Source organism: Buceros rhinoceros, unplaced genomic scaffold (assembly GCF_000710305.1).
Source record: "Buceros rhinoceros silvestris isolate BGI_N320 unplaced genomic scaffold, ASM71030v1 scaffold7030, whole genome shotgun sequence".
NCBI lineage: Eukaryota > Metazoa > Chordata > Aves > Bucerotiformes > Bucerotidae > Buceros > Buceros rhinoceros.
Window position 1 is genome coordinate 8,090 of NW_010388941.1, and position 17,460 is coordinate 25,549.

General features: G+C 49.7%; 1 protein-coding gene across 1 annotated transcript in view; it reads right to left on the bottom strand.

The window, feature by feature from the left end:
* Positions 1-180: 180 nt before the first annotated feature.
* Positions 181-17,460, bottom strand: part of ITGB5 (integrin, beta 5) — a 57,940-nt gene continuing 40,660 nt past the window's right edge. Inside the window, exons 12-16 of the mRNA XM_010132142.1 lie at positions 6,552-6,774; positions 5,769-5,872; positions 2,767-2,883; positions 1,439-1,605; positions 181-763 (exon numbers count right to left, since the gene is read on the bottom strand). Of these exons, the coding sequence (XP_010130444.1) occupies positions 668-763; positions 1,439-1,605; positions 2,767-2,883; positions 5,769-5,872; positions 6,552-6,774 (707 nt within the window). The 3' untranslated portion in view covers positions 181-667. The remainder of the gene's footprint in view (positions 764-1,438; positions 1,606-2,766; positions 2,884-5,768; positions 5,873-6,551; positions 6,775-17,460) is intronic.

Below are 17,460 nucleotides of genomic sequence, written 5' to 3' on the forward strand. Positions count from 1 at the left end.
TTCCATCAACATACCTCCCGTGGCAGTCGCTGCGGCTCCAGCTCCTGTTTTCATAGCCATGCTTTATCCGATAAGGCTCCATGAATAAATCCGGCACCACTTCCAGAAGCAAGCCCCTGTTCAGTCTATTGGTGGGGGGGCTCAGCAAAGAGAAAATGAACACTACACACAGCATCATATATGCACAATAGTTTTATTTTGTTTTTCATATAAAAAAATCCTAAAGACTGCAGAATCCCTGTATCCTAATTTCTTACACAAATGCTTCCAACACCCTCTTCTTTTTTAAGCTAATTCCCCCCCCAATAACTTGCGATGGTGTGGGTTCCCCTGATTTTGAGCTAGCCACCCTTTCTACTGGGATATGTCTAAAGCTGCAATATGGCACTTGGTTGACTTAGTTGGCAGGTTTGATACATCCCGAAAGCTGGGGAATGGAGTCACACACGGCTTGGAGGCCGTCAGCACAGGCGGGGAGCCTGCCTTTACGTCGGTGCCTCCAGGATGAACCAGACTTTTCTGCTTACTGTGCAAATAACAGGCTTTCGTCATCGACCAGTCCTGTCGGAAGGGATTCTCGCCCCTGAAGAGGATCGCATCTTCAAGTGGGGAAGCAGCACATACAGTCAAGCAATTGTCCACAGCAGTCCCAGGTGCCGAGACCCCATCAATCGACAGTACCATTGTAAGACTTGTTGAGCTTGTTGAACGTGAACTCGACGTTATGCGTGGAAATGGGCTTTCGGTACAGAGGATTGGATGCCTTTGGAGAAACAAGCAGGCCAAAAGAACAAAGGTGAGGAATAAAATCCATGTCATGGTGAAAATGTGTATAACCCCCCCTTCCTGCATCAATTAATTTGGAGATAGCACTGCGTTTGGCTTTGACTGAAATGTGCATTCAGATCCAGAAGCAGTGTGGTTTGGCCATAGTGTGTCCACCAGACCCTTCTGTCCTGTCTGCAAGCACAGCTAATGCCCTTAAATGCTGGGCAACCCCACCTAAAGCCTCCCAGAAGGGCTCCCTTGTAGACCTGACCAACCTGGTGCCACCACAGTTGGAGCTTGGACCCCACTCTCCCACCTCCTTCAGCCCTCCAGCAATGATCAGAAAAACACAATGAAACCAAAGGCTGGACCAAATTTTGCAGAATATTTGTAACTTGCCGAGGGGAAGGGCAGTGCCATATGCCAGTCCCTGCAAACCTCCTGCGAGGCACCACAGGGCAGGGACACCCACATCCCTCGTTCCTGCCACTCTACTACATGGCTGCAGATTGTTTGCCTGCCAGTGCCTCCTGACAGCCCCCCGCCCCACGGGGGGGACCCCCCCACCCCCCCCGCCCCTGCCACTCTACTACATGGCTGCAGATTGTTTGCCTGCCAGTGCCTCCTGACAGCCCCCTACACCCCAACAGCACCCGCGCCTTGGGCTCACCATCTCGTATCTGGCCCGGGAGCGCTCGCTCTGGAATCGGTCAAACTCCCGTCTGTCGTGAATGGTGACGAGCAGCTTCCAGAGCCCCAGCAGGATGATGCCGACCAGCACCACGCTGCCGATCACTGACAACACGATCGTCAGGGTACTGGGAGCTGAGCTGCATGCTGGTAACGAGGGGGAGAAGGTAATTAGCTCTGGTGTGAGTGTATCCTGGGTCAGGATACTGGGACTTAATGACCTGGATGGCAGCCACTGAGCAAGTGACCTCAGGGCAGTGCTGGCAGCAGTGACTAAATTAAAAGAAGCAACAGTCCTCTCTGAAACCGAAGGGATTTATTTGTTAAATCAGTTCCTGGCCAGAGACAGGTCAAAGACACAGCTCTCATGGACGTCACCGAAGTCAGGATGTCACACAGCGCTCTGGGGAAAGAGCAGTGCTGCGATGCCACTGCCCAACAGTAATGCCTGGTTTGAATGCCAGGGGACCCACGTGGGACACTCTCAGAGGGTTAAGGTGCCTCTGGCAAAAGCCAGCTCAGCTTCTGGCCCACATGGAGGCAGGTGATCACTAGGCACTTTAAATAAGTACATTAACTGTCAGGTAATCAGCTGGTCTTTCAATTAAGTGCAAGCCACAGCACAAATAAAACAAAACGTGCACTATCTCGGTCTTTCCCATACTGGCCCATGCCTCAGAGGACCACAGCAGATTGCCAGAAGCTACTGTTGAGTGCTTGCTAGCTCGTCCTACAACACCACATGGTGTTTTCTCCGAAAAACTGCATTGCATGTCATTAAAATAATGCTGGGTAACACATCTGTCTGCGGCAGCCCCAGCGCGGGGAGCAGGGACACACAGCCCTTACGCTGCCTGGACCAGAGCTAGCTCTTTGGCAGAGCAGAAATCCATAGGTGGCGTGGGGCTTTCCTGACATTCTGACCTAACCAGCAGCAGCACCCGGTGTCCCCTTCTGATTTTATTGCTCCCAGTGGCTGTATCTCCAAATCAGTACATGGCATGCTTCTTGCTGTGTAAATAGGCTGAGATTAACTGCAGCTTCCCAAGCTGGCAGAAAGCCCTTGAGCCGCCTGCTAGCAATACTGGCTCAGGTGCATGTTTCAGTCTCAGAGTCCCTTTTTACTAAGCTGGGAGCATTTGGAGCTGGGTTTTAGCACTGGAAAACACTTTATTTTAAATCTTCATGGTTCATATGCTCACCTGTGCCTTTGTGCAGCCATTCGGCAACCCACCAGGCTTCCCAGCAGCCCATTGCCTCTCCCAAGAGAGCCTGTGCTATTAAAAGGAAACTCAAGGAAAGACCAACCTGGCTCTTTGAGGACGGTGAGGTTGGATTTCCCACTAGCAAGCTCCGAGTAGGTGAACTTCATGACACAGTTGTTCACTGGGTAGGCGCAGAGGATCGCGTTTGGGTCATCCGTTTCTGGAACAAGATCAAGAGTCACAGAGTTTTGGTGGGTTTTTTTAAATATTAAAAAACAATACTGCAGAACCCCTAATTTCTTACACAAATGCTTCCAACATCCTCTTCTTTTTAAGCTGATTCCACCCACCTAAAAACTTGTGATGGCGTGGGCTCCCCTGATTTTGAGCTAGCCACCCTTTCTAACACGGTGTGTCTAAAGCTGCAACACGGCACTTGGTTGACTTAGTTGGCGGGTTTAATACTAGGAGTTAGCACAACTCTTCCCTGCAGGCTGGTGTCTGGGATCACGATTCGTGCAAACTGTAAGTGAGCAGCGTCCAGACTTACTGCTTGAGAAAACGCAGCACTCGCAAGTGTTGCATGGCTAACAGGCACAACCTCATCTGAGGTTTGCAGCTCTAGCTTCAGGGCTGGTATCGGCAGAACCACCGCCCTGCACGGCCACAGCTTGTGGGGTGTCCCTGCTGCAGGGACAAGACCTGAAGGGAGATGGGGCAACATCTGCAGGGGACTGAGAGTTTGAAGGGAGAGAAGGAAGGGATTGGGCATCCAGGGCTATTCGTTGGCAAAGACGTAACCTTTGCTTAGGCCTCTGGAAAATGCTTCCCTCGGCTCTCCTCCTCACTCGTATCCATGCTGTCACAATGACAAATGATTGCATTAATGACCACTGCTATTGCAGCCCCTTATCTCTCTCCTGTCTGTTTGTCTTTCCCTTCAATGCCCTTGACCTGCTTTCAGTTGAAAGATTAATACCTTCCACTTCAACAGCTCTGAACCTAGATGCAACTGCCCCTCTGGTGAGTCCTGACAGGATTCCTGGTGCGGATAAACCTCAGCTATTCCTACCTTGGGACAGGAGAATCTGCTTTACCTACACAGTGGTATCAAAGGCAGGGCTGGAGAAGCGCTGTCTGTTACAATGCAAAGTACTCATTAAATATTGATAGAATTTCCATGTTTCTTGAATAACATCCTTCCGAGTTAAGCAGCAAATCTTAGTTCCTCAGGCCCAGATGTTTTTAATCCCACCTTTGCACCATTATTCTGCTAAAAGATTAAAGTCTCGACAGTAATGATCTCTGTTGGCCTTCACCAGGTTTCAGAGATCACGCATCCAACAGGGAGAAGTGTGATGGCCCCACTGAGCTTTCACTGATGTGTGCTGTTGGCGGGTTCCGCTCATCACTGAACTTGTCATGCTCCTCTCATGTTAAAAGCTCCTTTCTGAAATCGTCAGAAATGGAGATTTAATATTGTAGAATCCAGCACAAGTCATATAAGCTTCCCAAGAGGCATCATTCTGGCTCGTGGGTCCAGTGACAGATGCCTCTGCTCGACGAAGCTTTGAAACACTGTCTGCTTCATACCCAAAAGGCACATGGGATCTTCCAGGGTGTGTTCATTGCAACTCAATACTTATGAAGGTCCCATCCTCCACTGCAGGACAACGTGGCCCTATGTCTTCTGTGACAAGTATCAGTGCTCAGCCTCTCAGCAGGGACTTTTAACACGTGCTACGTAACGCAAAAGCCCTTGAACACCAGGATTTGGCTGAGTCTGCCTGTAAAGAAATCCATGGTCCCCAGGCACTTTCGCTAGGAATATTATGCTTTACCACTTTCCTAGCAGCTAAGATCTCCAAGCTGCAGAGTGCCCTCAGCTGCCAAGAGCTCAGCACCACCCACAATCTGACTGCAATAGTTCAACAGAAGAATAAGGCTAATTCCCCAAAATGTCTTAAAACAGAAATTTGGCTGTGCTTTTCTCTGAAAGCCACACAGGGGGCTGGCACACCACAGCCCAGCCTCACCTTCCAGGGCACAGTCATCACAGAAGCTGGCTTTGACATTGTGCAACAACCAGGCAGGAGAGTTGAGCTTTAATCCCCAGTGTCTGCTGGTTCCTAGGAAACACAGGCCAGCGAGGCATCGGGAAGGAGCTCTGTGTGGTTTAGAAGTGCCTTGTGTGTGCTCTCACAGTGTGCTAGTGTAGGTGCACTCCCCGGTAAACTGCTGGGAGGATGGAGGCAATGAGAGCAAGTCTCCCAAAGGGTAAGGTAGGAAATCCTGCTGGTTGTAATTTAAAAGCTAGTCATGATTTAAGAGGAGTCAATGGGAAAAACATTGCCTGCAGGCTGCTGGTGAGGGAGAAAAAGGACAAGCAAATTAGAGCACTGCTACTCCCATGTAAACCACGGGAAGAGGAGGAAATATCAGGTGTGGAGAGAAATTCATCTCTGTTTGATCTCCACCCCTCCCTCCAAGGGGTTTCGTTAAGGCCAGGGTCAGGATTAAAGCTATCAGAGTTTGGGTCCCCTCTACTCCTCCATACAGCAACCAGAGACTCCCAGAATGGAGCTTGAAAAGAAGGGGGAGAAAGTCATCTGCTGAGGGATGCAGGTGTGGGATGACCTCTAGAAGAGGACACTAAGGGCAGTAGAGGAGCTTGCTGGGGGAACTTCTAGCAGTCAGTCCCACCAAAGCAGAACTCATCGTCTCCAAAACAGCTTTGCTTTATCTTACAAGCTCACTTCTCCAAGATGAAGTCTCAGAAGATTAGAGAATGCCTTTTTGGGGTGATATGTTGTGCTTTTGCATTCTCTCACAGCTCATCTAATCTGATCTCATCCCACTCTTAGATGTGGTCAGAAATTACTTAAAATCAAAGGTTTTTCTGCTTCAGTACAGACTACAGCCCAGCGAGAGGGTCTCACAGACCCCATATACACACACATAATACACACACACACACACACACATTTCTAAATACCAGCTGTCTCCCGAGGCTTTCTTCACAGGTATGTCGTGGTCTGGGTAAGAGGAGTTCAACACCACAGTCACTAGCTCCCACCATCTGCAGTCCTGCTTCTGCCAACTTACCGAGAACATCCACCGTGGTGATGATCTCGTCCTTGCAGTGCTTTTGGCAGGTTTGGTTATCAGCCAGTCTTCCTGAGTTAAACAGCTTGCATTCAATGCACTCCCTGCAGAAAGACACATGGAGGAGAAGATTAAGCATGAACACAGAGATTGTCCCCTCGAAAAGGGACTCCTTGGGCCTTGGTCTGGAGGCTGCACATCTGCAACACAAGGAAAGAGCAACTTCAGGGCTAAGCATCTCCATCTCCATGGATTTATTCTAGGATGGATGCAATGAAGGTGCAAAACAGTTGGTAGGTTTGGGGCCTGTTTGCACTTTGGATGTCTGGAGCTGCACATCAGCTACTGCCAAACTCATCCTGCCTGAGGTCAAGGCAGACAGCATTGCTGCTCTGTGCCAGTCTGAGGCTGATGCTCAGGGCACCTCCGTCACTACAACGCAGGCAGTCATCTCTGTCCTTCCCTTTTCCGCCACTTGCAGCTCTCTGCACTCAGATACTTGCAGCTCAGGGTGCAGCAAAACTGAGGTTGCCAGATTCCAGCACTGGAAATGAATGGGGACATGAACCTCCATGAGGACTTGGGCAGCAACACTTGTTGCTTCTCTACCTGGGATACTCTCAGGTTGCTTAGCATAGTCTCTGAGCAATGGCAGCCTTGTCTGGGGCTAATCACCCCTGTTTAACAAAGCAGGAGTAATTCCTTAGCTGAAAAGTCACCCAGGAACCAAAGAGCGGCCCTTCCCACCAGTGAGAAGTCCCCCAACCCCCCAACAGTGGGTACCTTTTAGTGCTACAGACGCCTGGGCAGGTGGGACACTTCTCACACGTCTCTCCAAAAGCCCCAGGCTCAGTGCACTGACACTTCCCACAGACACAGGTGCCCCTGCCACTGCACATCTGTCCATCACTGGACACGCAGCTGTCCGTCTCGGTGGAGCAGTTGCAGTTGTCCCCGATGTAACCGGCATGGCACTTGCACTCCCCACAGTGACACTCTCCGTGGCCTGGAGGAGAGAGCAGGGGAGAGGCGTCAGCAGCATCCTGGGCCAGCGCTGGACACCATGGCTTGCTCGTGCACAGGAGGGACCAGCAGCCCAGCAGGAAAAGCTGCCAGAGGTACCTTACTTAGCAGAGTAACAAACAGACAGTGATAGGAAATGCCTATATTAGAGTATTATCTACATTCAGCAGCCAAAAATACCCACTCACAGCTCCTCCAGCTTCCCTCTGTAGTCGCTCAATACCAATGGGCACCCCTCCCTTCCTAGATGGGACCAGGTGACCAGCACAGGGGCACAAACTGCCCTTGGGAGGTATCAGTAGTGACAGTGACCCTGGGGAGAACTGGGCAGCTCCCTTCAAGCAGACTCAGCGCGCAGCTGGAGGAGATGACTTGCACCCCAAGTCCATGCAAGGAACAACCACCTACTATTGCAGAGCCCAAACACGATCAGCTGGTAGAGACTGCATGCTCTGGCCAGGGGTCAAACTCGTTACCCTCTTATTCTCCTCTCTCCTGATGACAGTTCCCAAGCATCCCTCTCTTTTCAGGGTGCCCTTTTGCACCCTCCTGGTTCACCCCCATTCAGTGCTTGACACCACCAAGCAAACATTAATGCCTGAGAGCACATTTCAGCAGTGTGTTGTCACAAGCCTTTCTTACCCAGAGAGCGAATATTCCCCATCTCTGCCTCCTGGTGCCCAGCAGAGATGGGGACTGGTGCAACTGGGCTTTGCAGAGCTCTACACCTCCCACCTCCACAGAAGGAAAGCAGAGTGTCCATCACTCAGTCCCCAACGCTTCCTAAGCATCGCTGGGCTTCACTCCTGTGCCCACCTGAAGGCTCTGGCTACGTTTAGTACCACGATTTCCACTGCTGCTGGAGCAGGTTTTGAAATACTGCTTCTCAAACCAGATGTGTCCATCTCAGAGGCATAGCACTGGGTGGACAAATACTTCAAGGCACCAGAGGATGTGGCACAGTCAATGCGATCTCGCTGCTCAGTGCATGAGCTGGACAGGACATGGCACAGCCAGACTGCAGCCAGTTTTCTGCTCAGCATCAGATTTTGCTAGTAGAGCCACTGTGCCAGTAAATGGTGGCCCAAAGCCATGCTTCCAGGCTGGCCTGCTCCAGGTTTTCTCCTCCTTCACGCTTCCCTGCCCACTCTGGACCCTGAGCTCTGGAGATCAGCATTAATGATGGGCCCTCAAAACAGCGTAAAAGAGAGGTGTCTCACGAGGGCCTCCATGTTTACTGGGCCGGCTGGTGTTTTGTAGAAATTAATCTCTTCTCTCTCTCTCTACATGGAGACATATGAAGATGGGATTGGAGCAATGTTTCCGTGATGGTCTTGAACTCAGGGTTTAGCAGCAAAGGCATAGCAGGTCGACTATTTCATAAGGTGTTCTCTACTCTTGCTTCCCAAGAGTTTTACTTAAGAAGAACTCACCAAAACCTTAAAGCACCTTGAAAAAAGAATTAAATCAATAAGCACTGCCTCCTGTGTCCAAGTGAGATCCCTGTGTCCCAGCCAGTGCCATAAAGGCTGCTGGGACCAGCTGAATCTCCCCGGGGAGTAGCTCAGGGCAGCTCACAGCAGAGATGGATAAAGAAACTGATCCAGGAAGGGCACTCCTCTACTGAAGCACCCCCTTGCAGCTATAGGTTTAGCGATGGACTGAGAAAATCAACAGCATTCAAGGCTTACAATGACAGTAAGTGGAGTGGCTGGCTGCCGAGCATCTGGTTTCAGAAAGGCATCCATCAGCTCGCTGGAAATACTGCTCAAATTCCTTCTTGGTTGGTCCCTAGGAGAAGGGATGCCTTTGAAGGCATAGTTTATAGAGCTGAAGGGTTTGTATGCGAGGCCCATCAGCAACCTAATTACAGCTCAGCTTTCCCACTGGAAAGAGCCTCAAGTGCCTCAGACAAGGTAAATTATATACATGCTCCTTTCATCAGCACAAAACCGCTGATCTCCCTGCCTCTCCCATCACTCTAAGATTACCAGAGAGGCTGTGGATTGTTAAGCTATATTCCCCGCCAAAAGTCCAGCACAAAACCGCTGATCTCCCTGCCTCTCCCATCACTCTAAGATTACCAGAGAGGCTGTGGATTGTCAAGCTATATCCCCCGCCAAAAGTCATGGTAGCACCTTCTGTTTTACTAGGCAACTCATATGTCCCACCACACCACAAGCTGCCCTCCTACGGCCTCTTCTGCACTCCCACTGTTTGCTTTGGATCCAGCCTGCAAACTCAAACATTGCTAGACAGAGGAGATTATGTTTACAAGATCTTTAGAGGTGACCTCCTTCCCTGCCTACATCTGATGGAGATTAACACCCCCTCGTTCTGTTTGCCTTCATGATGGCAGCACTGCCCTTTCCCCAGGCAGAGTCGAACAGGCAGGTTCTGTTTGCCCCTCCTCTACCAAGCCCTCATGGACAGAGCTACACCCACCACCACTGCTCAGGGTGCAGCTGCAGAGTGGGGACCCCTGTGCCCCCTGCTTCACTAGGAAACCAGACGGTGTGGCTGGCTTTTATTCACAGTTAATTAAGGCGATCAGACTCTCACACATGGCCAGTTTGGTGCCTCCATGACAATGCATGTGTCCAAAGTAGCTATAAATCATGGTTTTCTGACCTGGGCACTGTGTCAAGGAATCCAAAGCAGCTGGCATTGGGAATCTATGCATATGGCATTTAGTAAATGTGCTCATGGTTGAATTTGAGCTGTGAGGGCCAAGAGAAGCAAGCCGATTACATTCACACCACCCAGCTTAAAACCCACAGTTTTTAAAGCTGTCAGTGCCAACCCAGTACAGGAGGCTGCAAAGACTGCACATCCCTTCCAGCACGTGGCAGGCTGGGGATGGAGCCCGGAACGACTGTCCTGGGGAAGGGAAACAGGTGTTTCCAAATAATACATCCTATGAAACCACTGCAACCGGAAAATGTAAGAGAGAGCATCTTAAAGCAAGCAGCTTTGTTTAGAGAAAGCCCTTCTAGATGAGGGTGACTAAGTGTGGGGGTGTGACCTTAAAATTTAAAAACATGTTGAAATGTGTTTTCTGCCTTGGCCATACTGCCTCAACACGCAAGAAGTCACTGGCTGAAGCTCATTCTAGGGAATGTGTCAAGAGTGAGAATTTCCATGTTGACCTTTAGAGGCAAGATGTTTCAGTCTTCACTGCCTGCATCGGCTTGAGTGGACACTCCTGCAAGGACCACGAGCTCCACTTCTGTTGCTCTCCACCCATCTCCCAAACAGCCTGAAGACTGGAGGAATGTGGTGAGTAAGTTACATTTATTTCTCGTATGGACATGACAAGAGTCATCCCACATCTCAACATCAGCCTGTGGTACTGGAGATGGGACTCTGTCCTTTTACTCAGGACACAACCTGAGAGGAGCTCCAAGGCAACATGGCAGGGAGTCTTTTGGTGATTGTGACCCAGAGCTCAGGTCTGCAGCATGCCGAGCGCTATCTAGTACTTGTATTTTGCAGTGAATTGTGCTGCACATTTCCAGTCTCAGTTATCTTACGGCTGCAGGCAGTGCTAATGTGGTTAAGCAATCTCTATGCCATGCAAGATCACGCCTGCAGGAAGCCTTCCACCACTATGCCCATGAGGAACCTAGTTTCACTTCCCAGTTTCATTTCCAAGATGAAACTGCATTATCGAGGAGGTTGTGTTTCAAGACACCTCTGCACCAGCAGAAGTCTCACATTACCCTGGACTTAACCCCCCTGAACCCTTCGAGTTTGCATGTTCTCTGTTAAAGCTGGTTTATGAAACCAAAAGACATTATGTTCTCCAAACATAACAATAAATGCTTTCTTCTGTTCCCATCCTTGAAATGAGATGAGCTTAGATGTTTAAGAGATCCAGATCTAACCGGGAAATGAAATGCTCCCTCTGAATTCGATAACATACTTTCCAGCCAGATCTTGGTTGTTGGGGGGCTAACATGAAACACATGTCAGGAAGGCTGCAGAAACACGCTGAGAGGGTGTAACAGAGGAAAGCAATGTTTCTGTGGGAGGAGAGCAGGACTGCTCTGGGATCCAGCAGGGCAGGGGCCACAGGGTACACTGCTGTTTGTACAGGGTACACCAAGGTGCACTGAGACCCGCAGCCCAGTTGGTCCGTCTTTCTTCCCACGTCTCCATTCCATCCTGGAATGCTGCACATCTTGCTGCCACTCAAGCAGCTTTTGGCAGGACATCCAACTGTCCCCATTTCACCCCAGCTGCCTCTACCTCTCCCCCTCAGCTGCCCACTGGGATGGCAGGCGCAGACCAAACCCCTTCTGTCCTCTCCCCGGCACCAAGCTAACCTGGCTTGGCAGCCTGACACCAGCACTGCTGGCTTCTGGCAGAATCTTCCAGCCTCTGACCCTGATTCCACCCCAGGCTTCCTGACAGCAGGTTGCAAAGAGGCAGCCTGCAGTGGCCAAGTGGTCAGCGGCACAGCCCAGCTGCCCTCTGCGATAACTGTTTGCCTTTTAGGAACTGCACCGACTGCTGTCGCACCAAGAAGTCTGAAACCCAGTGTGCTCAAAGCTCTGTCACTAGGTCTTTTGGTAGAAAGTGGCTTTCCTAAAGCCCTGTACTTCTGGGGACCACAAAACGATGCAAAAGGATTCTTGGAAAGAAATAAAAAAAAATGCCAGCTTTTATGGGGAGGGTGAAAGGGTTTGAAAACAAGACCCTCCAACGCTCCTTTTTTTCTCACCTTCTGGAAAATTAAATTGATATACCTACCATACAAGCAAAAATAATCTTCATGATTTTTCAGCTGGATTCTTGGTTTCTGAGCACCTCAGGAGGAACAAGGTCATACTGCATTTTGTTCCTATTAAATCAAGCCACTTATTTTTGTGCCTCTGTGTTCACATCCAGGCTTTGGGCCAAGACCTTCAAAACGCTCCGCTTTTGTCATTTTTGGTTGTTTGAAAAAAAACCACAAAAACCCCACAGGAAAACCAGTTAAGAGAAATAAGTCATGGCAAGGGGTTTCCAGATTCCCCAGTACCATCCATTTGATGAACCCTGGCTGCTGTGCCCCCTACTCATGGAGCCCTGATGCAGAAGCCACGTGTTGTTTGTACTCCTTAGGGGTGGATGCACCAAAACCATCTGCTTGTGAGAGAAGTCAAACCCTACCGACACGGGGCACTGCTTGAGCATCAGTTTCGTCCGACAGCAGCCCATCTCTCAGCAAAAGCACTCAATATCTTTGGGAGAGGCTCTGTGAACTGCACATTTTGAATGGGAGGAGGAAGGGCAGTGGAGGAAGAGGCTTTGAATGCTTGGAAGACCTAGACCTTTCCATTTTGGAAAGGGCTATGACAAGACACAAATAAATCATCGCCTTCCCCACTAATCTCCTTCTGTGACTCAAAGCAGCTCGTGCTGCACACCAAGAGGTCAGGCAAGGTGAGGTTTATGGCACCGGCACAACTGAGGTTCATGGCACTGTCCTGCTGCCAGATGGTCGGTACCAGCAGGAAGTCAGGAAGAGGTCGGGAATTTTTAAATAATGGGAATGGTGTTAGGATCCATTCCCTGGGTCCCAGCAGCCTGGCAGGAGAAACAAGGGCTATGGGCTGGCAGAAACATTCCCAACTCCTGGAGCCTACAGAGCACAACCACCTCCTTGTAATAGGTTACTATCTAAACAAAGACAAATGCCAGGGGTCCAAGGTTTCTGGGTAAACTGAAATTTTTCAGTTCACTGGCCACCTCCATTCACAGCAGGGGAGCAGCCGCCCACTCTCATTTATCCACCACGCAATATTGAAACAACAAAATGAAAACACTAAGATGTCAGCAATAAGGAAATAGCGCTTTTCTGTATGTCACTTACACCAGACACCACGGATGATCTGTGCATCTTTCCGTTGCATTCATTTCGATGGATATTTATATCCTGAAGCACATGGGTTTGGCCAAGAACCAACAAGGCTGTAAATATGCCTTTATTTCAATCCCAGTGCTGGCTGAGCTCACCAATCATCAAAAATAGCATCAGCGATGCCGACTAATGAAACCAAAGGTGAAGGAACAAATACACGCTTGAGCTGCCAGTTCAGCCTTGGGTACCATGAGCCCCATCGCCAGCTCCACGTTACTGCCAGCCTACCCCATGATGCAGCACTGCCTTCACAAAAAAATCCCTCGAGCCCCCAATTTCTCACTCATTGAGAGACTTCTGGCTTTAATGAGAACTGGGAAGGGAAAATGGGGCTTTGGAAACTGCTGTCTCATGAAGGCAGCTGAAAGCGATCCGGGGCAGGCGGATTTCCTGCAGCAGCCCTGGCCAGCTTTTCCTCATTTTCCTTCTCTCTGCTACAGAAGCGGAGCAGAAAGGCAGTCATGAGATACGGCTGATGAGCCATCAGAAAGCCAAAACAGCAGTGAGGAGTCATTTCCTGAAGGAGATCTAAAGCCACATTTCTTAAAATAAAGCCTTCCTTTTTTTTTTTCTTTTTTTTAAAGTAAGTTCAGCACTCCACAAATGTCTTGACTTCTGCTTACGTTAGAACCTCAGCCAAGCCTGCCACACGTGGCCTTTTGGATGGAGACCCAGAGCTGGGAACTGGAACTTTTACGTCCTGCTGTCGACTCTACTACCTACGCAGGGAGTGATACAGGGCAAGGGCTGCTTCCAGATCCTCCCAGAGACACAGTGCTTCATCCCAAGTGGGGGCAATCAAGATGGGTGCAGTGGTTCCCTTCAAGCCACGGGTCCAAATACCATCTGATCAAATTCGGAACTTGTTCATCCTGGTTTTGTCACCCCTTTAGCACCTGACATGGAAGGCACTGCAGAAACTGCTAATTCATATTATTCCATAAGCCAGGTAGGAAGGGATGAGTGTGTGTGTGTGGAGGAACCCTCTGCTGTTTCCCCCTCCCGTGTTTCCCTTCAACCCTCTAACTCAAAATGGGCTCTATGCCACTGCCCTTTTCTATGGACCTCCATCTCTTCTCATGCAGGTGTTTATTTGGTCTCCCTTGGGACACACCAAATCATCTTTCTCTGCAGTGCTCCTCTCTCCAACCAATTCTCCAGCCCACTAACAGACGAAACCCTCTTGCAGATCCCCTCAATGCAGCTTCCCCCATTTGTTTCCTTTCTCCCCAAAAAGCCTGACAAAAAAACCTGCTTGACAAAGAGACATTTCCATTTGGCTCTCTCAACCCTGCCCAGATACCACCAACACCCATGGGTCCACAACCAGGAACTTCTTCCCCACTTACGTACTTCTTGGTCCATCTCTTAGCCCAGGTCTGCTTATACGACTCCACATTTAGCCTCCTTTTTTTGTCACTGTGGAAGCTCAGGAACATTCAGAAAGATGAGGGGACATACGGTGACCATACATTAGATGAAATGCAGATAAAGGGCTTGAGAAAAGCCATAGTGCTGCAACCCTCCCACCAATGCATAGTTGCCTCCAGGAGGATGAGCTTCGTCTCCCTGCTCTGGTGCCTGAGCAGGCTCCTACAACCTCCTACCTCCCCAAACCCTCCAATTTGTCCTTAAAATAAAACTTGTCTCCGAAACAAAGCTGCATGATCCCAAATGCCTGAGCTCTAGGGCCAAATTCTATGGCTCAGGCCCATCCTTCAAATGAAAAGCAGACTGATTCTGACCCTTGGGCCAAAGCCCAAGCAGGCTGAATGTCCTTTCAGCTGGATCTTGTTAAGAGGAGTGGGCTCTGGAGCAGAGAGAGATTCTTCCTCTGAAAAATTCAGTGCCATGGGAGCCGTGCCCAGTTCTGTGTTTAGATGCAAACGCATAATCTGGTGCAAGTTCACCAAAGGTCCAAGGTTTTGGAACACACTTCTCCCTTCCCAAAGAAGCTGGAGGAAGTTAGAATATCATTTAAAATAAGACAAAACAACCCAGAAAGAATGAACCCACAGCCTGTGCTGCACTGCCCTTTCAGGTTGATTGTTTAAATTCAGCTTTTTTAAATCAGTTGAGCAAAATTTATGGGTTGTCACTGCATGTCAACAAGAAATACAGAGACCCAGAATTTCACTCACCTGCTGGTCTGAGGCTTTCATCTGCCTCTAAACCACAAATACAGCATTCATCTCCAAATGCTTATTTCTGTTAATTGCTATAATCAGAAAGACCAAATGCCAAACTCATCAGGGCACTGGCTGTAAAGGCAGAGCGTTGCAGCAAGTTTGTTCAGACATGGTGCTCTGTTTTTAAAGTTCACCCTGGTTTTCTCTTAGAGCTTTCTCCTTTCTCAGACAGGAGGTTCCCAGGGGTGGGAGAGGGTGGCTGCAGCAATACAGTGGGGTTTGGGCACGTGCACGCACCATCAGATGACACCTCTGGCTGCGACCCACTCGCTGTGCCACTTTAAAAGCAGAGCCCCACAGATGGAGCTCTGGCTCCCATAAAGATGTCAACGTCACTTCTTTATTCTTTAATTCTGCCCTGGCATTTAGTGCCTCATTAGCATGCATTAACACTTGCAAAAGGTCTGCTGGAGGACAAGGAGAAACCCCAGTGAAAAGAGGCAGGAACAGCAGAGCTCTGTGCCAGTTGGCCTCCAAGGATCAGTCGCCAGATTTGGGGAGAGCTGCAAGTCTTTGACAGCAACATGGGCCAGGCAGGGGGAAGGGAGGAGTAAAAAAAGGCAGCCTTGCGCTTTCGTGCCAGGAATGGGAACTGTCAAAGCAGTATGCAGTACACTGGGGAAAGAAAGTCCAACTCAATGGCTGTTTCAGTGTGAGCAACTAATGCAAACCCTTGGCATGAGCAAGGTAGGGCAGGCAGGGCACACCTTTGTTAATGGACATGAAATCAGAATGGAATTAGCATTTGTGTTCCCATGGGAAATACTGCAAAGATCGTAAAAGATCTAGAGCTGGAAGGAAACCATAAGGATCGTCAAGTCCAACTCCCAAATAACCTATAATATTTAATGGACAATGATGTAACTATAATGCCTGGTGGTGTAACACCTAATACTGCACATATTTATTGTGAAAGAAACCCAGAGGAGTATATATACCAAGCACAGAGCATTCCAGCTAAGAACCATCAACCTGCACTGAAATGCAGCTGCCTCTGACCGGAAACACATCTGCGCTGGGTGACATGCTGGGTGACATGGGAGGTCGTTAGCAGAGCAATCAGAGGGGGAACCAGGCATTTTCACACACTGCAGCTACAAGCACTGGCCATGCTTTCACAAGGGAGGGTCACCCTGTGCTGTTTGCTCCAGCCCAGTGGCCATTTGAATCCCTTGGGACCTACTGCTATTTGAATAGATACGGAGCAGGATGGGGAGGTGCATGCTCTCAGAGGAGAGCAACACATGTTCTCAGGATTAAATTGGAAAAATGAACAGAAACTGGGTTAAAGGGGGAAAAATAAATTCAGAGAGGAAGCAGAAGAGAGAGATTGGGCAAGGGTGGAACTGATGCCCCAGAAGGAAGTGTCAGGGGAGGTTTCAGGAGCTTCACATCCCAGGAGATGCAAGGAAACACATGCACTGAGTGTGGGAGTCCCCATGGTCCTCCAAAAGGCTGCTAACGGTTTGCATGCCAGGGAAATAGAGACTTCATGAAGATGAAATCTGGGCTGCAAACACCTACCATCCAGCTCTGAGCCCCTCTCTCCACCGGGGTTATAAGCCACAGCTCCTGTAACCAGAACCACACCAGAACACCAGAAGCACACCAGAACCACATGGGACATGCTGATCAATTTGGTAGCTTGAGGCAGAGAGACCTGCAAAGAGCGAAGGAGCTGTTGGGAGTGAGAGGCTGGCTGCAGAAACACCAGAGTTAAGGATGGGTCCCTTCCAAGGTGGTGGTTTATGGAGTGTCTGTCTCTCTTTCTTGATTTAGGGCTGCCAAAAGTAGGGAGCTTGTGCCTGAGTCGAAGTCCATCTGCATGACCCAGCAAGCAGACGTGTTTTACATAAAACTCCTCCCTGAATTCTCTGTTACAATGACAAGCAATGCACTAACACATGGTAACAGGTATCGATCATCAGTGTGGCTGCCCCCATTTCCCTGCCTCACCACAGCCCTCCAGAATAATAGTGGTTGATGCTTGGAAACCACTTGCTTCTGAGGCAAATTCAAACACTGCTAAGGAAGGACGCTAACGCCAGCCAGCTGCTTGCACAGCTCCTGGGAAGTGTCTCTCTACCCTTTCAAATTATCTGGGAGCCTGGGGCTGAGCATCCCTGCTTCCCATCGCAGAAGGTGCCACCCTGGCACAGGACACAAGCACAGGGCACCGTGGGCTGCTTGCAGTGGGTAAGCATCCCTTATGCATCCCTGTGGTTTCTCATCCTCTTCACGCTGTGTAAAGACCAGAGAGTTTCTCAATGACATTCCCTATTAAAGGCTGAGAGGTTTCAAGTGCTGCTCTCAGAGCTCACCCCCCTCAAGCCAAGCCAGACCCAGCCTTTCAGGAAGGCAAGTAGCCCAGGATGACCCTAGGGCTCAGCCACTGGCTCCTGTCACCGGACGGAGACATTAAAGCCAACACCTCTCATGTGACAGCAGCAGTGGGCTCCTCTACAGTTCCCTCCCTGTCTGTGAAAACATGTTCCAACTCACCACTTGAGCGATCACACTCGACCTCCCCAAAATGTTGCAACCCTCTCAGTCTGCGGGAGGTCAAGCAGGA